The sequence below is a fragment of the Macaca mulatta genome, chromosome 5 (assembly GCF_049350105.2).
Source record: "Macaca mulatta isolate MMU2019108-1 chromosome 5, T2T-MMU8v2.0, whole genome shotgun sequence".
Classification (NCBI taxonomy): domain Eukaryota; kingdom Metazoa; phylum Chordata; class Mammalia; order Primates; family Cercopithecidae; genus Macaca; species Macaca mulatta.
Window position 1 is genome coordinate 57,659,116 of NC_133410.1, and position 26,374 is coordinate 57,685,489.

At 38.7% G+C, this 26,374-nt stretch overlaps 1 protein-coding gene and 1 long non-coding RNA gene across 2 annotated transcripts in view; one reads left to right on the forward strand and one right to left on the reverse strand.

The window, feature by feature from the left end:
* Positions 1-4,005: 4,005 nt before the first annotated feature.
* Positions 4,006-9,087, reverse strand: LOC106998347 (uncharacterized). The gene is made up of 2 exons (XR_013417891.1): positions 9,041-9,087; positions 4,006-4,693 (listed from the first exon to the last, which is right to left on the reverse strand). It is a non-coding gene; the product is annotated as an uncharacterized LOC106998347 (long non-coding RNA).
* A 150-nt stretch (positions 9,088-9,237) lies between these two features.
* Positions 9,238-26,374, forward strand: part of NUP54 (nucleoporin 54) — a 33,427-nt gene continuing 16,290 nt past the window's right edge. The window contains exons 1-6 of the mRNA XM_015138496.3: positions 9,238-9,335; positions 12,834-12,917; positions 13,016-13,162; positions 21,734-21,960; positions 23,779-23,966; positions 25,270-25,466. Coding sequence (XP_014993982.1) covers positions 9,269-9,335; positions 12,834-12,917; positions 13,016-13,162; positions 21,734-21,960; positions 23,779-23,966; positions 25,270-25,466 — 910 coding nt within the window. The 5' untranslated portion in view covers positions 9,238-9,268. The remainder of the gene's footprint in view (positions 9,336-12,833; positions 12,918-13,015; positions 13,163-21,733; positions 21,961-23,778; positions 23,967-25,269; positions 25,467-26,374) is intronic.

Here is a 26,374-nt window from a genome sequence, read left to right on the forward strand (position 1 = left end):
GATAGATGTTTCAATCCTCAGAGGACCAATTCTCAGGCTTATTCCACATGGGTCCTCAATTAGGGTTGCCCACAGTGGTAACTACTTTCCGTTAGCGTTTCTTTGTTCCCTGTCTTAATCGCCCAGCCCTTCAATGCTGCTTCCCAAATCATCCACCTGTCCTAACATCTTACGTCTGCTTATCTTAGGTCTGCTTCCAGGTACACCCAACCAAAATGCAGATAAGTCCACCCAAAAGGCTCTGTGGGATCCAAGAGCTATTGGAGAGGCACTGGGGTTTTTTTTTTTTTTTTCTTTTCTCTCTCTTTTTTTTTTTTCTTTTGAGACAGAGTCTTGCTCTGTCACCCAGGCTGGAGTGCAGTTGTGCAATCATGGCTTACTGCAGCCTCGACCTCTTGGACTCAAGTGATCGTCCTACCTCAGCCTCCCTAGTAGCCGGGACTACAGGTGTGCACCACCACACCTGGGTAATTTTTTTATATTTTGTAGAGACAAGGTTTTGCCATGTTGCCCAGGCTGGTCTTGAACTCCTGGGCTCAAGCAATCTGCCCACCTCAGCCTCCCAAAGGGCTGAGGCTTTTGTTTCTAGGGATATTTATCTACGGTACTATCTAGGGTACTAAAGTTATTAGTTCCAAACTTCAGATTACCTTTAAAACCTTTCCCATCCCAATACTGCAACTTATTTTTGAAATCAGCAAATCCAGAAAAGTCTTAAAATATCTAGCTCAGTGTTACAAATGTCATGTATCAAGGACACTTGATCCCTAAGATATATACTTCCTAGGAATCCTAACTCTGCAGCTGGTTTATGTCACAGGGAAACTCCTTGTACCTATTTCTTCTTACTCAAGGTAGTTAGAGACACCTGGAACTTTGTAACATGCCAAGCCTGATTATTTCAAATCAGGGAGTAAGAAAAATCCAGAAAAAATTTTTTTAAGCAATAAGGTATGTTAAAACATATATCCATTAGCACTAAGAAAACAGTATAGGATGAATGGTATAGAAGACAAAGTATAAAAACATGTATACACATTCAGCACAAGATAAAGATCCCATTTCCAGTAACTATATTTTTTCATTCAGTCAAGTTTTTATTTTTAAACACTTGAAGTATAATTTACATACCATAAGTCACCCATTTAAAATGTACAATACAATGATTTTTAGTAAATTTACTGAGTTGTGCAGTTTTAGAACATTTCCATAACCTCAATAAAATTCCTCATGCCAGTTTATAAGCACTCTGTTGCCAACCTTAGCCCCTGGCAACCACCATCATCTTTCGGTCTTTGTAGATTTGCCTTCTCCAGACATTTTATTTAATTATAGAGTATGTGGTATTTGGATCCTGGCTTCTTTCTACATTATACCTAAAAATGTGTTCAACTAATTTCATTAAGCACCCACTTTATGCTAGGCACTTTGAATATAAACTAGGCTACTGGTTTAAAAGAGATCTGTGGATCTTACAGTCTAGCGTGGAAAACAGTTACCAAATAATCATACAGATAAAATGTAAAATTTCAACTGAGTTTAGTGTTTTGGGAACATGACTAGGAGCTGGAGTTAATTAAGCAAAGCAAGGTCTTTCAGACAAAGGGAACAGGACATGCTCAAGGGCAGGAGGAAATGCGGTTACTACAAGTGACTGAGAAAATGGCCGCAGTCCAGAGAGGGACGAATGGTGGGAAGTAAGGTTTCATTAAACCATATTAAAGATTTGGGTATTTTGGTATGTCTTAAGACCAATGGGGAGCTATTGTGTTTTCAATTGGGTTGTGGGAGGAAGGTGGGCAAGTCTGTTTAGAAAGGCCCATTCTAGCCGCAAGATGAAGACTACAATTGAAGAGAATCAACATGGATGCAGGGAGATCAATTAGGAGCTGTTGTGCTAGGTCTCCATTGGCATGCAAGATGGGTCTTCTGGGTCATCAGCTGTCATACACCACCCTTCAGGGTGAATCCACAAAGCTACATAGCATGGGCTAAGGAATGAGCTTCACTAGAGGAAATACAAATTTACAGGGCCAGGAAAAAAGAAGGTACCATCCTCATGTTATCCCATGGAGAGGTGAGCCAAGGCCCACAACACTGGTTTCAGAAGAGCACGTCCTCCTCCTAGTCTCCCTTTCTATAGGGCAAGCTTGAAGAAGTCTCGTCAATGGGGGAATACACAAGATGCTGAGCAACAGGCAGTTGGATTTGGAGTGCCAATGGTTTACAGGAGTTGTCTGGAAATGCCAGCTGTCCATGGAATGTTAAAAATCTCCACTCCTGTGATGAAGAAGGCGCCAGTCCCATGGGAACCTGAGCTTGGGTGCAGCCTTTTCCCTAGAAGGAGGAAACCCCAGCCACAGCTAACTCATTCTGCAGGCAACCAAGAATGAACTGCCAAGGTCACAGAGAGTCTTGCTCATTGTGCTACGGGGGCTGCTGCCGTAGTCTAGGTGGGGTTTGGTAAACTTCTCTAAAGGGCCATACAGAAAATAGTTTTGCTTTGCAAGCCAGGTGCCCTGTCACAACTATTCAATTCTGCTCTTGCAGCATGAAGGCAGCTGTGGACAATGCATAAATGATGTCTCTATGTTCCAACAAAAGTGTATTTTACAAAAATCAGCAGTGGGCTGGATTTGGCCCCTGTATCTCAGGCTCCCTTGAAGACTCTCTGCTCTCTTCTTAATAATAGTGCTCAGCTACAACCTCTCCTCACTTGATACTCTCTCCCTGACAATCCCATTTACTTCCCAGACTTCAATTACAACCAAAACACAGGTTGGGTTTTGTTCTGAATTGTGCATTTTTCATGTACTTTTTTTTTCAACTCCAAGGATGAACACTCCACATGTAATTTATCTTTGAGGTCTTTCTTTTCACAACACAGGCTGGGTTGTGTTTGGGTTGTAAATGAAGTCTGGGAAGTAAATGGGTTTTACTCTTCAGCTTCAGCCTCACATATCCAGATACCTGCTAGATATCCTTAGCCAGGTTGCCTCAAATGCAGTAAGTATAGGAACTCATTTTTCTTTTCTTCCCAAATTCCCATTACTAGAAAATGGCATCACAATCATATCTCACTGTACAGCCAGAAATCAGGGACTCATGCTAGACTCCTCCTTTCCCTCCCCTCCACATATAATCAATTAAGCAATCACCCATCAGTCTTCATTCCTGCTGTCCTCACCTGCATATCTGCACTCTCACTAGGACTCCTGCAATAATCTCTATTAGCGTTACTTAGGTTTTGTGTGTGTGTGTTTTGTTTTTTGAGACGGAGTCAGTCATCAGGCTGCAGCAGCACGATCTCGGCTCACTGCAACCTCCGCCTCCCGAGTTCAAGCGATTCTCCTACCTCAGCCTCCCAAGTAGCTGGGAGTACAGGCGCATGCCACCATGCCTGGCTAATTTTTTGTTTTTTTAGTAGAGATGGGGTTTCACCATATTAGCCAGCATTACTTAGTTTTTTAAATAAGTAACCCTTTTACATTTTCAGAATGCATAAAACGGGTTTAGGGTAAAAGTCTTCCTCCACCCATTTCCTAGCCACCCAATACATCTTTCCAGATGCAACCAATATTATTTGGTTTTTCAAACGTATTTTTCCAGGAATATTTTGTACAAATCATGTATATTTATATATTCTAGCCCTTTTTTAAAAACCCAAATTGTAGCATACATACAGTGTTCTGAATTGTGCATTTTTCATGTAATTTTTTTTTCAACTCCAAGGATGAACATTCCACATGTAATTTATCTTTGAGGTCTTTCTTTTCAGTACACAAAGGGCTTTTTTGTTCCTAGCTCATAGCGGAATAGTATTCCTTTGTATAAAAGCAACAATTTATTTAACCAAACCCTGGTTTGTTTCCAATCATTATTATAGATAGTGTTGTAATGAATTATCTTGTATTCCATTATTTTGCCAAATCATTTATAAGATAAATTCCTAGAAGTAGTATTGCTGGGTCAAACAACAGTAGTAATTTTGATAAGTACAAAGCCTTTTTGTTATTGTTTGTTTTCATTTTTATTAAAGTTATACATATAAGCACATAGATTTAACAATCAAACAATTCTACAATTGTTATTTTTTAAAAAAATAGGAAAAGCAGACACTACTCTCAGAGTGCTTGCAGACACCTGTTTTAGCCTTTTTTAAATTGTTTTTTTTATTTTACCCCCTGTCTCTAGATGATACGCTGCTTGGTGAATTTTGTTTCAGTGTTACCCACTGACTCCCCACCATGGTGCATGAGGGTTTAGCTCTTTTCTATTCACACAAATATTCTTTTCATTCCCCCATCTTTCCAGTATAGTTATGCCATAATTTTGTACAGCTCAATATTCAATTCACATTATTGGGATTATGTGGAAATTGCACAATTGAGCCATGTAGTAACCTTTCAACACTTTTCCTTTCTCATCTAATACTGTTTAATTGTCCCACTGGCTTAGTTTTCATGTATTTATCACCAATTCAACCCCAACCTTGTTGCTGATTGTCTAAATCTCTCTCCAATTGCTCATCCTTTTGAAGTAGCCTTCCCCAGAACCAGACTTGCTACAGTCTGGACTGGTTATTCTCCAAGTCATCCTGGGGATTCCTGCCATCTGTGCTGGAGCTCCGAATGTCTTCCTCTTTCAGCCTTGGCTCCATCTTGGTGGCAATCATCCTCTGGTAACTAACTGCCTAAAAAATAGGAGGTGTTTTATTTTCTTAAAGTTTTTTTTTTTTTTGTCTAAAAATGCTGTTAGTCTCCCTTCCCAGCTGATCTACAACTTGGCTGGGAATAGAATTGTAGCTGGAAACAATTTGTATTCAGAAATTCAAAGGCATTTCTTGACTGCCTTCTAGGTAGTGTTACCATTGAGAAGTCTGATGCCATTTTGATTCCTGTTTTTTTGTGTGTGACCTCTTTTATTCTCTGGAAACTTCTTTGCCATCATGGTTCTGTTATTTTGGAATGTGCCTTAGTGTAAGTCTAGTTTCATTAATTGTAATGAGCATTTGGTGAACCATTTTCAAACCAACAATGTCTTTCAATTATGATAAATTTTCTTGAATTATTTAATAATTTTCTCATCTGTGCTGCATTCTTGAATAGTCACAAGTACACTATTTTCTTTTTGAGATGTCTCACTCCGTCACCCAAGCTGGAGTGCAGTGGCGTGATCTCTGCTCACTGCAGCATCAACCTCTGGGGCTTCAGGCATCTGCCACATCTGGCTAATTTGGTCTATTTTTTTTTTTGTAGAGATGGGGTCTCTCTATATTGCCCAGGCTGGTCTCAATCTCCCCAGCTCAGCGACCCTCCTGCCCTGGCCCCCCAAAGTGCTAGGATTACAAGTATGAGCCACGGCCGGGCGCGGTGGCTCAAGCCTGTAATCCCAGCACTTTGGGAGGCCGAGGCGGGCGGATCACAAGGTCAGGAGATCGAGACCACAGTGAAACCCCGTCTCTACTAAAAATACAAAAAAAAAATTAGCCGGGCGCGGTGGCGGGCGCCTGTAGTCCTAGCTACTCAGGAGGCTGAGGCAGGAGAATGGCGTGAACCCAGGAGGCGGAGCTTGCAGTGAGCCGAGATTGCGCCACTGCACTCCAGCCTGGGCAACAGCTTGAGACTCCGTCTCAAAAAAAAAAAAAAAAAACAAGTATGAGCCACTGCACTTGGCCCACAAGTGTACTATTAACTTAATATCTGGTTTTCCCTCACTCAACAGTAAGTTCTCAAAGGCACAAACCATACCTTTTCTGTTTAGTGCTCAGAATAGTGCCAAGTACATAGTAGGACTCAATAAACTCTGAATGAACGAATAACAGGAATAATAGGAATAATCTTGAAAGACTTTAAAGGACAGATTTTTCTGTATACTCTTTCTGATGTGCATAATATAACAGTGTGTGTGATAGACAACTTTTTGAACTAGTCCTTTAGTTTTATTTTTTCTTCAATTTTCCATCCTTGGTCTTTTTGTTTTACTTTCTGAGAGATTTCTTCACCTTTATCTTCCAACACTTCTACTGGGTTTTTCATTTCCGGTAATAGCTTTAAAATTCCTACAGCTCTCTTTTGTTCTGCTAAGAATACTTTCTTTGAAAATAATAACATCCTGATATTATTTCATGGTTACAATATTTCTTGCTATCTCTCTGTGGACACTTTTTAAAAGTTTCATCCTCCTTGCAGTTAGTTTCCTCCAAGCTGCTTTTGCTGCGCTATTTGTTTTGATCTCTATACTTTGCGTTAAAGCCTTTCCTCAGCTTGGTAATCTTTGCTGGTCTACTCATATTTAAGGAACTTAAAAGCTGAATGGAAGTTCTGTGGGTCTTAGCGAGGCTTGCGAAGTGTGAGCTTTATTATAAAGCAGGATTTCTCAAACTCTGTAAAAGTGATATTTGGGGCCAGATAATTTTTTGTTTGGGGAGGAAGGGAGTCTGTCCTAGAATATTTTGCAGCATCTTCAACTTCTACCCAATAGATGCCTGTAGGATCTTCCACTCTTAAATATGAGTAGACCAGCAAGGATCACCAAGCTGAGGAAAGTCTTTAACACAGAGTATAGAGATCAAAACAAATAGCGCAGCAAAAGCAGCTTGGAGGAAACTGCAAGGAGAATGAAACTTTTAAATTAAAAGTTTGGTTGCAACAACCAAAACTGTCTGTAGACACTGCCACATGTGCCAGGGGGTGGGAGGAGTAGAAGTCAAAATTGGCACCAGTTGAGGACCACTGCTATAATGTGATGTGGCTAAATCATTTATTTAGAGATTTCTGATGTCAGATGACTGTCTTTTCTCTGATACTGGTCATTTCACCCATAGAAGATTCTCCTATACCTTCCTGGAGGGTAAAGGGTTGGCTGCCAATGCTCTGGGAGCAGTAGGGGAAGGTGTATAGGCATGCATTTCCACTCAGTCTTCCAGCATTCAGTAGGGCACTACCCACTCTCAATAATGTCTGGTGCCCCCAAGTCCAGAGACACTACTATTTTATTTTTTTGACACTGGCGGGGGGCAGGGGAGAGTCCCCACCGTGTTCCCCAGGCTGGCTGAACTCCTGGGCTCAAGCAATCCTCCCACATCAGCTGTCCGAGTAGATGTGACTATAGGCTGGTGCCTGGCAAATAATACTATTTTAATCACTGTAGAGAAGAATTCTCCATTATTTTTCTAGAGTGGGGAAGAAGCATTCACTTGGCTGCACAAGGTCAGAAGAGGATTCTGGGAGCTCTAACTGCTTCTTAAATAGACTTTCAACCAGTTCCTCTCATTTTATCTTCCCTTTACCCCAACTGATGAAGATACATGATATCTCCAATTTCTGAGCTTCTGGCAGATTCCATAAATTAATCTTTGGTTTTTCTTTCTGCTAGATTGGGGGGTTGTTTTTTAAAGGTAAGCTAAGTACTTAACCATTAGACTATGTGCTAACTCAGGGGTGCCCAATCTTTTGGCTTCCCCGGGCCACACTGGAAGAATTGCCTTGGGCCACACATAAAATACACTAACACTAACAATAGCTGATGAGCTTTAAAAAAATCGCCAAAAAACCTCACAACGTTTCAATACAGTTTATGAATTTGTGTTGGGCTGCATTCAAAGCCATCCTGAGCCATGCGCCACATGTGGCCTGTGGGCTGCAGGCTGGACAAGCTGGTGGTAAATCAAAGCTCCTTAACATGCTAAGGAAGGTCTTTCAAGATCTGGTTTCCACCTATCTGTCATTCATTCATTATTTATTTCCCCCTGTTATATGCCAGATACTTGTGCAGGGCATGGAACAAGAGGGACACGGTTCTTGCATTTATGGAATATATATTATTGTGAGTAAAAATTAGACTGATAAATTATCTGTGACAAACAGTGAAAGAAGGCAGTGCATTGGGTATGAAAGCATACTTAGTTTGCAGGAGTCAGACACTGGTCACCATTCACCAACTTGCCCAAGCCAGAAAGCAGGAAGTTGTCCTTGAATCCTTACTCCCCATGTCCAAATACTACAAGTCTTATATATGCTACTTCTTAAGTATCTCTCAAATTTATTCTCATAATTCCACTGCCAGATATAATCCAAGTCATCATCATCTCTTACCTGTGCAACTACAACAGACTCCTAAAAGCTCTACCTTCCCGAGGCATGCTGGCTCCTTCCAATCCATTCTCCTCATGGCAGCCAGAGGGATCTTCTAAAAATAAAATTCTAGTCATACTAGTCCTCTGCCTAAAACCCCTTAAAGGTTTCCCATTACCCTCAAGAAATAGTCTGAAATCCTTACCATAATTTACAAGGCAATATAATATAATGGTAATTTTTACAAATTGGGACTCTGGAGTGGAGAAACATGAGTTCAAAACTAGACTCCAGAACCTACTTGCAAGGTGACTTTGGGCAAGCTGCTTAACAACTCCAAACCTCAATCCTCTCATCTCACCTGCAAAATATAGTTACAGAATCTCCTCTATTGAGTTATTCTGAGGATTAAATAATATTACAAGTAAGATGGAGGGGGACCACTCTTCCCCTCTTTTTCAGTGCTCCTTAGAGCTGTGGTTAGGAGTACTGACTCTGGACACAGCCTGACCCTCTGGTACCTGTTTCCTCTTTTATAAACTGGAGATAGCAGGAACCAACCTCACAAGATAGCTGAGAATTAAATTATGTAAAATGTCTAGAAGAGTGCCTGGCACAGAGTAAACGCAACGTGTTTGCTACAGTTCCATTCTCTTTCATTTCTTCCAACGTGCACCCTCTTTACTTCTTCTGCTCCGCCTACTCATCCTTCAGCACTGGGTTCAAATACCATCTCCTCGTGGGTGGTGGTGGGTTCTCAAACCCAGCCCAGCTGCCCGACCTCCCAGCTCCACTCTTTGATGGGGCAGCAACTTCAACCCTACCACATGCAAATTCTAGCTGTTTACCGCGTATCCCTACAGTAACAACTTCAGCCTCTGCACATCTTTCCCAAAGAACCTCCCTACGGCAGTTTTTAAAGGACTCCCAGGAGGCACACCCTCGCCAGCGTCCCAGCATTTTACCTTAACAGTGATGCCCCACATCTTGTGAACCCCACCGGAAGTGAGCCGGCTGGGGGCGTTCCCTCACAACCACCCGGCTCCTACGCCCTTGGCGCCTTCCGGCCTTTTAGGCTAGGCCAGAAAGGAGGCGGAACTCGGTGATCTGACTGGCGGTTTCCGGGCCGGACTGAGAAGAGGAGCGCGCTGCGCGTCGCGGGAGTAATCTCCTTGGTCTCCTGCTCTCGCGACATGGCCTTCAATTTTGGGGCTCCCTCGGGCACCTCCGGTACCGCTGCAGCCACCGCGGCCCCCGCGGGTGAGTGATCCCCCTGGACCTTCACCCGGGAAGGAGGGGAAGGGTCTGGTCCGCCCCCTCTGTCCGAGACTCTCCGATCTGGGTATCCTGGGATCTCCCGCCGACGCGGAGACTTTAGAGGCATTGGGAAAGGGCGGGCGGCCGCAAAGTGGGCCGAGGCGGCTCCCGAGGAGGCCGCGGGGGTACTCGAGGTCCCACTAGAAGCTCGCGCGCCGCGCGTGAGTTTCCACAGGGCCCTGGCTTCAGCGGTTCGCTTCCCGCCACCGGGGAGTTCTACTCAGAGAAATTGGAGGTTGCTCCCCTCTCACCTTGCCCGAGAGCCTCCCTCCCTCCCTTCTGCACCTCAGCCTCCCAGATAGGCGGGAACGCTTGCGTGATTCCCGCTGCCAGCGAGGATGGGGCTGGGGATCCACCGGCACTCCCATTGACTCCCTTAGTTCCAGCCCCGGCCCCTTGTGGTCCTCGCTATGGGGCTTATCCGTCGTGCTTCTTCCATCTGCCCCACCCCACCCCCACTCTGCTTTCTTAAACTGTTTGGAGCAAAACCAGGTTTGTTCACTTCTGTGAAACCTCCTGCTGATTCTTGTAATCCTTACCTTGCTTTCTTTTCTTTTTCCCTCTCCCCCTTTTTAAAATTTTGTTTCTTTGCCTACACGCCTATCAGGATTTGGTGGGCTTGAGACTGCCAACTCCACCGCCAGTGGGTTTAATTTTGGGGGTTTCGGATTAACTGCTAATCCTGCAGTGAACTTTAATATTGGGAATTTCGGTGTTTCTACTACCTCGGCGACTCCGTTCAATTTTGGTAACAGTCTGGCAAGTGCAGGTAGATACTGCGGGTTGTATGTGTAACGAGTGTTGGGAGCTGGAGTCCAAGAATATTGTGGTTCCTGGAGTTTGGGAAGGAACTGTTACTTGTTTAATAAGGAAAGGAAATTTGTTTCCTGATCTCAGATCAAAAACATTTATATCAAGTTTTTAGTACCTTAAAAGATGTGGTTTAGGGAAGTTTTGCAAGTTGTGTTCCTTTATTAAATGTGCACTTATCTTCCAAATGATAAGCATTTGGATTATAATTTTGAATGGACTATATCTTTTAAATTATTAGATAAGACTTCCAAAGTATAAACTCACCACCAGTCAAGCCCATCCTGGGATTCTTGGACTCCTGCAGTCATTTTTCATTTTTTCTGCATCTTTCATTGAGATTTCATTTTATTGTCCTTCTGTTTCCAAAGAGAAACAAGTCTTATACGAACAGCAGTAACCTGTTTTGTTTTTTAACTTGTGTTATAATGATAATAATGTATTTCTTTGGTCAACTCAGCAGATTAGGATACTATAAGATGTGTAATTTCTATAAGATGTGTAATTATAGAAAGAATCCCCAATTCTTTTCTGGAATTTTGGGAAAAGCTCAAAGAGAGCAGTTTAATTTTATGGCATATAGCCCCGAATTCTAAAAGGTAGGCTAGACGTCTTTGCATTCAAAAAGATAATTATGAAGATTTTCTTATGCATGTGGGTTGTTTGAAGCTCATTAAAAAAATTTTGCAAGACGCAATAATGATATTATGTATGCATTTAAAATAGGTTTATGTGTACTTTACATAGTGACACTGTAGAAAAAAAATCTTGTTCTTCAGCTGCTCGTATATGAATTTATCGTCCATAGTCTCTTACATTATGCCTCTTATGCCCGTGCCAATTATATGCATTTGATAAACATTATTTACTCCCTACACCTTACTTGGGAAGTTTGGTATTTTATTCATTCACTTGTTACTGCAATGTGATTATCACCCTAGCATCTGAGTTGAAAACAGAAGAATATTTGAAAACTTCAAAGACGAGATGATCCATTTTAATCAAGATGTATTCGAAGTGATCACATATCACTGTCCTTTGGTGTGTTTGCTTTTCCTTGTTTGCTTAAAATTGGCACTGGGTAAAACAGAAATCTTACTTTGAAATTTGTGTTTCCGAATAAAACCACCCAGCTCATAATTCAACAACAGTAAATAAACTTGTTGGTATTTGCTTGATTTCATGTTCATTTGGAGTTATCACTGTTAAGTTTTGAGTTACGATAATGTAACATGTTTTAACTACTTTTATATGTGTTAACCTTCAGCAGAGGGCTGATAAAAGTTCTTGTTTACTTTTTATTTTGTATACTTGTAGACCTGCTATTACTAAAACATTTTTGATGTTGTGGAGCATGATAAGAAACTGACTAGTGTTTATTGTGAAGCCAATTCAGATTATATCATAGTTATTCTGTGGAAGTGAAAAGTAATGAAAAGAGATTACAACAATGCTTAGTACTTTAGGTGATTTTTATGAAAATGTTTACAGTTTGCAGTACTGCAGTAGAACCTACAAGTAAATAGAATATTTAGTTGTGCCTGCATGCAACATGCAGCTTACTTGAGTAGTTTTCCAAATCAGAATGAGGTGATTAATATAAAATGGTTGCATTTTTTTCTTGTATTTTCTGTATTGCAATATTGATGAATCTGTGTTGTATACCAGAAATAAATAAAATTGAAGGTAGATTCCAAAAAACCTGCAATATAATTCGACACTAATGGTTCAAACATTTGTCTTGAAAGGCTTTTTGATACCCTTGGTAATCAGCTGAAGACTGACAATAAGTTACAAAAATAACAAAACAATTTTAGATTGGCTAGCATTCCATTTATCTATCAAATCTCTTCCTTCAAGAAACACATTCTTGTTGTATGGAGGTAAGTGTATTGGTGTGCTTCCTTTGAAAAGTTACTTAGTCTTCACAGAGACTAAGTAGAAATATAAGTTAATCTTGACATAAATTCACCAAAACCAAGGTTGCAAACTGGCAACGAGTCTGCTAATGTGATATGTTTGGCACGCTATTTTCAAAACATTTGAATTCCTTGCAAAAAAAAAAAAAAAAAAAGTAGTTGAATTAGGGTTTAAAAACCCATACATTTTACATGGAAAATCCAGATTTCCTGTTTCTCTTGGGGTAAAAAATGGGAATATGTGACACTACTAAACTACCTTTCTTGTATCTGCTGGAATTTAGGAACTGCTGATCTAAAAAACTATTCATTTTAAACAGTTCCACCTGTCAGTAAACACATAGTCTACTTTAGTCTTTACTGTTTAGACATATGAATTTGCAACACATCCTCTAAAAGTACATACATAGTCGTTTTAGAATTATGGCAATAGGCTTAATGTGTTTTCTCATCTGTAACTGTTAACCACCCCTTTAATTGAAGGGTATATATTACATTGTGATATTTCTATTTTAAACGCTTAGTTCATTTCTTGTAACATTTTGACTTCTCGATTGGTAGTATAGTTTTCTAAAAAATTGATCTTGAAAGTAGAGAAAGGAAAAATTAGATCAATATATTTTGATTTTATATGTAGCAATTATAATTTTAAAAAGTTGCCTTTATATATACAAAAGATTCTTCCTTTCTATTTTTGTTCTTTTTTAATTAGGTGGGTTTGGAGGATTTGGGACAACATCTACAACTGCAGGTTCTGCATTCAGCTTTTCTGCCCCCACTAACACAGGCACTACTGGTAAGAGGCCATCTTAAGTCATTTGTAGAAGTAAATGAAGTAGAGGTCGTTTTTTGTTTTTTTTTTTAACTTACGAAGTTCCAATTTTTCATTCAAAGGACTCTTCGGTGGTACTCAGAACAAAGGTTTTGGATTTGGTACTGGTTTTGGCACAACAACGGGAACTAGTACTGGTTTAGGTACCGGTTTGGGAACTGGACTGGGATTTGGAGGATTTAATACACAACAGCAGCAGCAGCAAACTAGTAAGTATGAGGTTTTCAGCTTCAAATAAAAAACCGTGACGATGCTAGCTGACATTATTGGGTGCATTCAAAATACTTGAGTGGACTTTTTATAAGAATTATTCATATGTTCCAGCTGGGCGCGGTTGCTCAAGCCTGTAATCCCAGCACTTTGGGAGGCCGAGATGGGTGGATCACGAGGTCAGGAGATGGAGACCATCCTGGTGAACATGATGAAACCCCGTCTCTACTAAAAAATACAAAAAACTAGCCGGGCGAGGTGGCGGCGCCTGTAGTCCCAGCTACTCGGGAGGCTGAGGCAGGAGAATGGCGTGAACCCGGGAGACGGAGCTTGCAGTGAGCTGAGATCCGGCCACTGCAACTCCAGCCCGGGAGACAGAGCGAGACTCCGTCTCAAAAAAAAAAAAAGTATTATTCATATGTTCCAAAAGATTTGGAATGTTGCTTTTCATGTTTATATATGATAGCAGCTGGGGAGAACACTGATTGGCACAGTTAGAATTATAAGGTTCCTGTGTGTAGGATCATTCCATTTAAATTTTTGTTGTTAAAAATAACAAATAGAGAAACTGCACAAAAGTACAGCTTAGTAAATTATATATAAGTTTACAAAGATTAACAGCCTTGTAACCACTGCCTATGTCAGGAGATGGTCCCTGGCCAGCTAGTTCAGAAGCCTACCACGTTTCCCTCCCATTCGCTTCCCCATCAGAGGACCTGCAGTCTTGGCTTTTATGGTGATCATTTCCTTACTTTATAGTGTTGTCATTCAAGTATGTAAACAGCATTTAGTTTTGCCTGTCTTAAATCTCTATAGGCTCTTCTTTTATCTCTCTTTTTAATTTATTTTTATTTTTGGAGACAGAGTCTCGCTCTGTTGCCCAGGCTGGAGTGCAGTGGCACGATCTCGGCTCACTGCAACCTCTACCTCCCATGTTCAAGCAATTCTTCTGCCTCAACCTCCTGAGTATCTGGGACTACAGGCCCAGCTAATTTTTGTGTTTTTTTTTTTTTTTTTTTTTTTTTTTTTTGAGACGGAGTCTCGCGCTGTCACCCAGGCTGGAGTGCAGTGGCCGGATCTCAGCTCACTGCAAGCTCCGCCTCCCGGGTTCACGCCATTCTCCTGCCTCCGCCTCCCGAGTAGCTGGGACTACAGGCGCCCGCCACCTCGGCCGGCTAGTTTTTTGTATTTTTTAGTAGAGACGGGGTTTCACCGTGTTAACCAGGATGGTCTCGATCTCCTGACCTCGTGATCCGCCCGTCTCGGCCTCCCAAAGTGCTGGGATTACAGGCTTGAGCCACCGCGCCCGGCCCAATTTTTGTGTTTTTAGTAGAGATGGAGTTTCACAATATTGGCCAGGCTGGTCCTGAACTCCTGATCTCGCAATCTCCCCACCTTGGCCTTCCAAAGTGCTGGGATTACAGGCGTGTGCCACTGCGCCCGGCCTCTCTTTTTTATGTTTTAATTTGTTGAAGAAAACAGATCGTTTATCCTAGAGAGTTTTTTAGTCAAGACTTTTCTGATTGCACGCCTATGGTATAGTTTAACACATTCCTTTGTTCTCTGTATTTCTTGATGATTGGGTTAGATCTGGGGCATACATATATATATTTTGTTGTTTTGTTGTTTGTTTGCAAGACTATTTCATAGGTATATTTTTTATCAGAAGACATATAGTATCTTTTTTTTGAGTGATCAGCCATTGGTGATGGCTGATCAGCCATTGAGCCATTGGTGATCATTACCTAGATCCATTAATTCATTGGGGGTTACAAATAGTGCCGTTTCACCTGGATTCATTTGTTTGTTGAAATACTTCTATGAGGAGAAACTTGACTTCATCTGTTTGGTTGATTCTTTCTCTTTATTACTGGTTTTCGGAATAAACAGTTGGTGGTCTAGCATTCTCCAAAGATTACCAATTTTTTTTTTAATGTCAGAAACTGCAGCCTTTAAACTAGTTGCTATTTTTTAATCCATTGCAGTTACCGTTCTTATTGATGCTTAAATTATTACATCTTTGGCCGGGGCAAGCCTTTTCAAGTTGGCTCCCAAGTCCCTTAGACACAGTCTGGTTATTAGTCTTTGATGGCTTCCTTACTAACCATCCATACTAGCTGGTGTGGCAGTAGGTTCCAGGGGTTGTTCTGTATAGATTAACTTATCCTCACAAGAACCCTGTGAAATAATACTTTTGTTATCCCCATTTTATGAGTGAAGAGAGGAAAGTGAGAGATTGTGAATTACCTGTATACCTCTGAATTTACAGGGACGTAAATTCAACTACTCCTTCTAGTGCTGTTTTCACTTTTCCAATCTGATGCCTCTTAAAATTACTTTTGTTTCATTTTTCTTAAGTAACTTGATTGACTAGTTAAAATTCATCCTACTCAGTCATTGAAGATTAGTTATTAACTTATGAAACATGACTTTCAAGGATTGCCTAACAGTAGGATGAAGATAATAGAATACTATTCTCAGAACTATTCTTCAATTATTCCAGTCATTCATCTTTTCTACAATCCTGCAAAAATACAAAATTTGATGAAATATTTAAGTGGTTAAGGAAAGGACAGCAAAAATGAAGTGTTTCCTTTGTTTCTTAAAATAGTCTCTCCAACTATGAGTAACTGTAGTTCCATTTAGTTTTGTTAGGAAAATGGGAATTTGAATCTGGTGCTGTTTTAAAAATGGAAGGGACTCATTTTGTTATGTAATAGCCATTTATTGTATGTATCATATGTCAGGCATTGGGTGTACAAGGTTGAAGACCACAATCCCTGCTCATAGTCAAGGAGATTCTAGGGTATCCACGCAGAGGAAATAACGTGGCATCGTTTATAGCAGAGTATAATGCATTTGGGACCAGTAACTAGATCAGTGCAGTTTTAATGCATAAATGACCTTAGGGTCAGTGGTGAGAGTTAGAGAAATAGATATGAATTGGATTATTAGCATGCCTTATATATTCTACTAAGGAGCTGTCCTTTAAGCAATTCTAAACCATTATAGGATTTAAGCTGGACAGGAAAATAATCAGATTTTTACAAGTATCTCTTAGAGAAATACAAAGATAGACTATAGGTGGGTTGGAATGGAGGCAGAGATATGGGTTCTGAAGCTGTTGCCAAAATCTAAGCAGGAAATAGTGAAGACCTGAATTAAGGCAGTGACAGTTAAGAGTGGAGAGAAAAAACAGAATGTGAATTTGAGAGAGATTTAACTTGCAGAATCAGTAAAAGCTAATGACTGGATAAAGGTAACTTGGGCTTCTGGATGGCATAACTAAAGGATCCCTTGCCCTTCACTAAGATACAGAATACTAAAGCAAGAGCAGATGTTTGTGGGTAATGAGTTTGAGGAGTCCCCTGGGTAGTTGTATATATTTATGAAAGCCATCAGAACATAAGTAGTATTTAAAGTGGTGAATATGGATGATGTCATTTAGGAGACCTGATTCCAGAGTAAGAGGAGAATACTAGAACAAAACTCTTAGAAACACTAACACTTAAATGCCAGCATCTCGTACCCCCAAGCCAAGTAGGTTATTGACCATAAAATACTGAGCAGCATTGTTAGGATCACTGCTTGTCATCTCTCAGTATAGAGATGCCCGTCCATGTATTCCTCATACTCATTAGCTCCCTTTTACTAATCACAGCTATACTCATCTCAGTTGGCAACACCTGTGAATCAAGGGGAAAAGTCACATTTGGCTTTTCTGACAACCACCAGAAGTCCTTTCCAAGCCAAAGCATTGATTATATAGGATCCTTCAAAAGACTGTTGGATCTTTCGACAACTGATACTTTCTGCTCTGTTAGCTCTTTCTATCTTCAGTATTCTAACTAGCTTAGATTCCATGGCCTTCCATTTTCTATATCTCTTGCCAATATGCCAAACTTCCTTGTTTTTGTCACATTTGCCTGAAAAAACCCCAAGCCTTTATAAGCCCAACTGTCTGTCTAGATAGTGCTTGAGAAAAATCACACGTTATGGAAGAGCGGATAATATCTCTCTAAATTCTTGATCACCAACCTCAGGTCTCAATGTTGCCTGGTAATCCTGTGAAATTTCTACTTTCAGCTTATTCTCCCGCTTTCTATAGCAGTAATTTTAAACCTTTATACTCTTCAAATCTCAAATTTATCTGTTCTTACTTTTAGCAGATGGCCTTGACTGCTGCTTCAAAGACAAAATAGGGCTGAGCACAGTGGCTCACGTCTGTGATCCCAGCATTTTGGGAGGCTGAGGTGGGCGGATCACCTGAGGTCAGAGACCAGCCTGGCCAACATGGTGAAACCCATCTCCACTAAAAATATAAAAATTAGCCAGACATGATAGTGAACACTTGTAGTCCCAGTTACTTGGGAGGCTGAGACACGAGAATTGCTTGAAACCCGGTAGGCAGAGGTTGCAGTGAGCTGAGATCGTGTCACTGAACCTCCAGCCTGGGTGACAGAGCAAGACTCTGTCTCACAAAAAAAAAAAAAAAAAAAAACACAAAAAAAACAAAGAGAAAATAGAATTCCTTATTGCAATTCCTTCACCTTCCCTCCACCAAATCTATTTCTTTTTCTCCCTCTATCTGCATTTTCCTCTTTTTACCTTACTCGGGATCTCAACCTCCTGTCTTCTCAGGGTGCGTGTGCTGTTGATTATTCTAGCTGCACTCCCTCCCCTAGTCTTCACCTTCTCATCCACATATAAATAACTAAAGTTTATTTTTTCTTGAAACATTAATAACAAAAAAACTACTTTAATCTCACATTCACTTCAGCTACCACTCTCCTCCCCATCACAAACTATTTGCCAGTCTGGTTTTTGTTTCTTTATTTTATCAAATAAGTTAAGGTCATCAATCATCTCAGTAAATCCAGTGAACACTTACTGTTCTTTAATTATGAAAAATGCTAACAAAGAAAAAAAGAATAGTGATGTGAACCCTACCAGCTGGAGTCATCAAAAGTCAGAATTTGCCACATTTGTTCTTATCTCCTTTTTCCTTTTTTTTTTTTTAAATCACTGACATATTGGAGAGCAAATCCCAAGCATGTCATTTCATGCTTTACTATACTTCTCTCTTTAAAAATGTGTACCTCATTCCAACCCACAATAATTCCTTGGTGGTATCTAATACCCCATCTATAATCAGAGTTCCCTATGTCTCAAAAGTATTTTCTTATTTGGTTTGTTTGAATCATGATTCATGATCCAAACATGGACCATACATTCATTTTCTTGTCATGTCCCTTAAGTTCTTTTTAGTGTAGAGAATTCCTCATTCTGTTTTTTTCCCTCATAAATTTTCCAGTTGTCTTGTTAAATGTCCCCCATTCTGTATTTTTCTTCTGCTTCCTTGTAATATTATTTAACTTTATCTCTCATAATTGTGGTAAATAAAGTTTGCTTTAGGGACTTGATTCTGCTTTTTTGGTAAGAACATTTTGCAAGTGGTGCTGTGTGCTTCATATCACATCACATTGAAAGACTATCTCACTTATAGTGATGCTAAGATTGATCAGTAGGTTCAGATGGTGACAGCGTATTTTTATCTTACTACTTTAGATTACTTACTACTAATGAAACCTAATGGTTTCATTCCTTGAAGATTATTGCCTCAATCCGTTATCTTATTAGGGGTTGCAAAATGGTGATTTTCTAATTTCCTCCCTATCACACTGAAATTTCTTCTGTAAAAGGAACTTTTTCTTCATCCTCCAAGACTGCTTGATCACGCTAATACACAGTTTAGATAGTAAAGGCAGGATAATTTTCTTTTTAATGGACACTTTTTGTAAAAATGAGTTTGTGGCCTCATTATTTCTTATGGTATCCAAGGAGTTAGGATTTTAAAAAAATTTGATCTTATACTTCATAAAATTACCATTTTGAATGCATGGTCTTTAATAAATATGTTTCAGTTAGTTGCATTTGGCCAGTGGGAGACCTTAACTTCTGTGACACTAGTCTAGTTTTTTCCTACCTTATTGTTAGTCCTCCTTATTGCTTTTGTCCACTCATCTTCCTCTCTCTGTCTCTACAGAGATGTTGCTTGCCTTTACCCCTACCCCATGGCTTAGCTGGCTCCTTCCTTTAGGCCCTAACTGAAGTGCTAATGGAACTGTCTTCTCTTGACCCCTCTCTCAGGCTTGATCAGCTCCCTTATTTAGTACTCCCAGAACCTCTGTACTTCTCTGAAGGACTTATCACAATTGTTAATATTTGTTTGATGTGTTCGGTTTGTTTAATGCACCTTGTCTACCTTGTTTACCACTGTATCTTTAGCATTTAGCTCTGAGCACTTAGTAGGTACTCAGTAAATATTTGTTGTATGAATTAATGGTGAGTGAATGAATGAATGTGTTTATGTATATAAAAAACCAAGAGAGACTGTATTGTCAGGAAATTTAAGGGACAAGGGCTTTCAAGGAGGATGTGTATTCAGCAGAAGGTGAAGATTTTCTTTGGGGGCCAAAGGAATAATCAACAGCAAGAGGGCTCTGAGAAGGTCGCAAGGTATAAGAAGTCTAATATTATTCGGTCTTGAAAAGAGTATTGGATTTTGTAATTTGAGTTCATCAGTGCCCTCCAGCTGGTGAACTTTAAGTAAACTGGTACAGTCATAATTCAGTGTGAAGTATAAAATGAGAGGCTGACTACATATGTCTCAGTATAGAGATCACAGTTGATTCATGTCATTTAAAAGTTGAGGAAGATAAAGCCCGGGAATTTCTTGCTGAAGGATAGAAAGTGACCTTATAATAAACCAGGATTCAGGTGTTCTGAGTTCTAGTCCAGTTCTTGCCAATGTTTATATATACTCATTTGGGAATTAATACTTTTCTGGAGAGTAAAAGAGTCTCTCTCTATCTCTGTAGAAACTCCATGGACCTTCAATGTTTAGAGCTGAAAGAGAACTTAAATAATATCTAATACAGTGTTTTAAAACTCAGGTCATTTTAGTATTCACGTTTTCTCCTTATCTGTATACCATTTGTATTACTATTTAAGAATTTTCTTTAAATCAGTTTACTTTGAAACACTAAATACACTTATTTTAAAGTAAAATTTATTGCTGCTCTAAGTGGAAAACTAGTATCATTTGCTCTAAGGAAAAGGTAATTGAAATTAAGTACAAAGAAAATATAGTGTTAATAAATTCTAGGTAGATACCTTTGCCTTAAGCTCTGAGCCTTAGACTCGCTCCTCCCTTTGTTAAAAGATGACGTACTTATCTCACACTTTGGGAAATATTTATCTGCCCTAAGAACTTGGCCCTTCTTTCCATTAGAGAAATTAGTATCCCACAGAGGTTAAGTGATTTGCCCAAAGTTACACAGCCATCTAAATTTTTAGCCTAGAATACTGATGGTTAATCCTTTTGTTATTACTATATTTTTTTAATAATGAGAGAAAGGAAAATGTTTAGTAAGCTGGTATTGATATAACAATGATTTTTAGACTTTGACTTTGTATCCCCCAATTTATATTTATTATACAAATATAACAGTAATAATGGTTATTTAAAAAAATCTTACATCTTTATGCATCCTACATCCTCATGCATGCTTCCCTCCCTCCCTCCTTTCTTTCTTTCATGTGTAGGTTTAATATTGTGGACTCAATTTGTGTTCTGGTAATGGAATTAATTTGGATAACATCATTAGGGCTGGGCACAGTTGCTCATGCCTGTAATCCTAGCACTTGGGGAGGCTGAGGCAGGAGAGTCTCTTGAGCTCAGAAGTTTTGAGACCACCATGGGAAACGTAGTAAGACCCTGTCTCTACAAAAAATAATTTTAAGAAATTAACCAGGTGCACGTTGGTGCACTCCTGTAGTGTCAGCGATTCAGGATGATGAAGCAGGAGGATTGCTTGAGCCCAGAAAGTTGAGGCTGCAGTGAGCCATGATCTGGCCACTGCACTCCAGCCTAGGCAACAAAGTGAGACCCTGTCTCAAAATATATTATTAGAAAAGCAAATTTAACGTTATAAGGTTTGGCCTAGTGTATTAGTTTCCTATTGCTGCCATAACAAATTACCACAAACTTAGTGGCTTAAGACAATAAAAGTTTATTATTTTATTGTTTCTAGAGATTAGAAGTCCAGAAATGGATTTCACTGTGCTAAAATGAAGCTCTTGGCAGTACTGTGTTACTTCTAGAGGCACTAAGGGAGAATCCATTCTCTTGCATTTTCCAGTTTTTAGAGTCTTCCTGCATTTCTTGGTTTGCGGCTCCTTCTTCCATCTTGCCATATGCCAACAGCATAGCATCTTCAGATCTGTTTGACTCTGAGCTCACTCTTCCACTTTTGAGGATCTTATGATTACATTGAGTCCCTCCTGATAATCCAGGATAACCCTCTATCTAAACATGCTTAATTTAATCACATCCACAAAGGCCCTTTTTGCTATGTAAGATAACATATTTATAGGTTCTGTAGATTAGGATATGGGCATCTTTGTGGGTGGGGGGGCGGGGGCATTATTTTGCCTACCATGCCTATGATCTGGATTAAGTTTTGTTTTGTTTTGTTTTTAAATACTAATTTTGGGTACCTTTTTAGCATTAGGTGGTCTCTTCAGTCAGCCTACACAAGCTCCTACACAGTCCAACCAGCTGATAAATACTGCGAGTGCTCTTTCTGCTCCAACGCTATTGGGAGATGAGAGAGATGCTATTTTGGCAAAATGGAATCAACTGCAGGCCTTTTGGGGAACAGGAAAAGGGTATTTCAACAATAATATTCCGCCAGTGGAATTCACACAAGAAAATCCCTTTTGTCGATTTAAGGTATTATTAATACTGTTTATATCTTCAATTGAAGATTTTGTATAACAGAAAATATATTTAGATTAATATCCGGATAACAATTGCTTGGGGTCTTTACTCCTTGAACATGGTATGATTATACTTTTATTTTGAAAATATAGAAATTATAAAATTGAAGTGATTTCATACATATGTGTGGTTGAAGGTGACCAGAATATGAATGAAGGAAAGTGTGACTAGAATGTGATTTATAACTGAAGAAAAAAAATGTAAACAGGAGAGTGGTTTGCTTGGCACCTGTAAAGGGGAGACACCAAACTACAATTTAGTGGTATTCATTTAACATTGGCCAGGAGAGTATACCTTAACCAGCAGACAGGAATTCCCCTTGGCATGTATAACCCCAAAGCTATTAAAACAGTATTGCCCATTTTCTGTGTTCTTATTCCCTGCCTACCAAACAACCTTCTCATTTGTCTGTTCAGAAAATCTCTTTATCAGCCAGTGAGAGTATTTAGGTCCATTTGGTAATGCATTTTCCATAACAAATTATGTATTGCATTCCAGTTTATACCTCAGCCTCTTAGAAGTTATATTGGCCTACATTGGTCTCTTAAACCTAATCAATATGTACATAACCCTGTGTTTGGAACTGTAAGACTGAGGGTGGGATCCTTGAATAAAGTGGTCAGCCTGTCTTGTTGCAGAACAACTCTTTGTCTCATCACTAACAAAAAGTATATTGACTGCATGTAGTTGAAATTTTGATACACGTATTTAGTTGCTAAGAGGTATTCAATAATAGACATAAGTTGAATATAGCAATTTAATAAAGTTGGTGTATAACATGGTAAAATGCATAATGTACACTTGAGTTAATTTAAATTCTTTTTTAAAAGTTGCAGATGAGTGGTGAAAAGGATAAAAGGCTTCTACCTAAAGAGCAATTCTTTAGAAAAGTATAATTGGTCCTATTAATATGTGAAAAAATACAATCCTGTTTCATAAAGTTTTGTATTATATAAACCAATAAAGTGATACAGATATTCTTTATAGTATTTGTAAGTTGACTGTCATTACTGTGATTTAAAAGTATGTATTTGTAAATTGCTTCTTTATACATTTAAAACTTAGTTTAAGATTCCATGAATCAGATGTACAGATACTCCTCAAGTTGTAATGGGTTACATCCCAATAAACCCATCATAATTGAAAATATTGTAATTCAGAAATGCATTTAGTACACCTAACCTACCAAGCATCATAGCCTAGCCTGCTTTAAACATGCTCAGAACACTTACATCTGTGTACAATTGGGCGGAATAATCTAACACCAAGTCTATCTTATAATAATAATTTTATAAAAACTAAAAGATCAGAATTCCATGTATGGTTTCCATGTATGTATATATGAATGCATATTGCTTTTACACCATATAAAATGGAAAAATCTTAAGTTGGGAACAATCTGTATAGTGAAATAAATGATAATTAGTTGGTGATTTTTACAGTCACTTTTATAATTGCATGCATATGGTTTAGAAACAACCAACAATAATGAATATCAAAATGTTTTAGGGGAGAAAGCTCTTTAGTTACTCTCTCAAAGGGGAAATTTTAATCTTACTGTATCGGTTAATGTTATTCCCGGGTAAAATAGTTTTTCTTTATAATTTTGTGACCTCCTAGGGCACAAAATGTTGGGAAGAATCATTATTCCCTTAATTACCAGACGTTAAGTTGTTTTTCCCATTTTAGCAGATATTAAGCTGTTAATATTAAACACTTGATTTAAGATCCGTACATATTTTTTATATTGTTTATTTTGTCATTCCACAGGCAGTAGGTTATAGTTGCATGCCCAGTAATAAAGATGAAGATGGGCTAGTGGTTTTAGTTTTCAACAAAAAAGAAACAGAGATTCGAAGCCAACAACAACAGTTGGTGGAATCATTGCATAAAGTTTTGGGAGGAAACCAGACCCTTACTGTAAATGTAGAGGGCACTAAAACATTGCCAGATGATCAGTAAGTATACATAAATATACTGTTTATTGTGTATTTATTTCTGGTCCTAAGGGAGTGATCAATAATGTTTTCGTTGCTAAAGCACAAATTAAATCTCAAAGCAGAATGTCTTTTCTCAGGTAGTGATTATTCAGTATTTATAAAAACATTTATTTAAAAGCTTTTTTAAGAATTTGGATTTTTTAACTTACTAGATGCTAATAATTTTCTAGATTTTCATTCAGGCCAGGAAGGGACCATTTGTCATAGATATGTGCAAATTGAGAGCCATAAAGATGTTACTGGAAAATGTTATTAACTGATTACTGTTCATGTTCATTCATGGATAAGTATTACTGCTTTACTTCCCTTGACCTAAGTATAATTCTCAGTGTTCGTGGCAAGACATTTATTTTAGGATATTTGGAGGAATGATTATTAATGAGATGCAATAATTGAATCAGATTTTACTCGTGGTTGTAATTGCAGAGAACCCATAAATTTCAACAGAATTTTCTATATAAATAACATTTACATAGGATTTTGCAGCTAAGCAAACCGCTTTATAAATATGATCTTATTGTCCAGGCACGGTGGCTCAACGCCTGTAATCCCAGCACTTTGGGAGGCTGAGACAGGCGGATCACGAGGTCGGGAGATCAAAACCATCCTGGCTAACACGGTGAAACCCCGTCTCTACTAAAAATACAAAAAAATTAGCTGGGCATGGTGGCGGGAGCCTGTAGTCCCAGCTACTTGGGAGGCTGAGGCAGGACAATGGCGTGAGCCGAGATTGCGCCACTGCACTCTGGCCTGGGCGACAGAGCGAGACTCCGTCTCAAAAAAAAAAAAAAATCCCAAATATTATCTTATTTACCTGGTTCATTTTAACTTTATCATTTTGGTTGATTTGTAAATGAACATTACATTAAGTAAAACTTTTTTATTTTCAAGATTTAAGAAGAAAACAATTGGGCACAGCAGCTCATCATACCTGTAATCCCAGAACTTTATGTATATACACACACATAAGCTAAACATAGCAGGTGTGTGACTGTACTCTCAGTTACTTGGAGGCTGAGGTGGGAGGATTGCTTGAGCCTGGGACATTGAGGCTGCAGTTATCACGCCACTGTACTCCATCCTGGGCACCAGAGCAAACTTTGCTCCAAAAAACAAAAAAAAGGAAACATTTTAATTGCCTCCTAAAACAACCATGTCTGAATTCAACTTACACTTCTGAAATCACATGCTATGATATGCTGAGGTTTGTGGCTATGAGTTTTGTGCTCCGTATTTTATAAATTCGTTATTCTTCCTTCAGGACAGAAGTTGTTATTTATGTTGTTGAGCGTTCACCAAATGGTACTTCAAGAAGAGTTCCAGCTACAACGCTATATGCCCATTTTGAACAAGCCAATATAAAAACACAATTGCAGCAACTTGGTGTAACCCTTTCTATGACTAGAACAGAACTTTCTCCTGCACAGATCAAACAGCTTTTACAGAATCCTCCTGCTGGTATGTTTCTAGAATCACAGAGTTCAAAAAAAAGAGAAAGATTTAGAACTAACACTCCCCCCCTATTTCAGAGGTGTTGGTTGGTTATTAATGTTAATAAAATTAGTATCATCACATATCTACTTATTTGGGAAATAGTTTTGAATATTTGTATTCATTTAGTTTTTTATTATGTAACTAATATGTATGTATTAAAATAGAAATTTTGAGGAATAGTGAACCGAAGAAAAGTAGTCCATAATCCATCTAACCAAAGGTAATTTACTAGTAAAATTTTGGCTTTTTTCTAGCTTATCTCATATTCATTGAATATTCAAGTAAAACCTGAATGTGTTCTCACTGTAAAATATTCTGGATGGCATAACTAGATTGACTGTGTGATAGATTACCTTTAGTTCCTTTCTGCGGAAGTAACTACTATCAATTTATGGTACTCTGTTTAATCCTTTATCTGTGATTTGAAATGTAAGCATATTTACATGTAGATCTTTTAAAAAAGGATTCTGCATATACATCTGCAGCTTGCTTTTTCACTTATAGTATTTGTTAGTACTTTTCATGTCAATACATAAGATAAATCTTACTATATTTAAACATTGCATAGTATTCCAAGGATACACCTTTACTTAACACCTCTAAGTTGTTTTCTATCTTTTTACTATTACAAACTATGTAGTAATTAACAACATCCTTGTAAACATGTCTTAAAACACATTGGTATATATTTCTTTAGAATAGATCTCTGGTAATGAAATTTTTGAGTCAATATTATGTATGTTAGATACTGCCAAATTGCCCTCCAGGGAAAGTTCTACCATTTACATTCATAACAGGAATGTTATTTTTCTGGCCACTGATGACAAAATAATTAATTTAAAAATTAATACTTATTTTTAATATGTTTATTA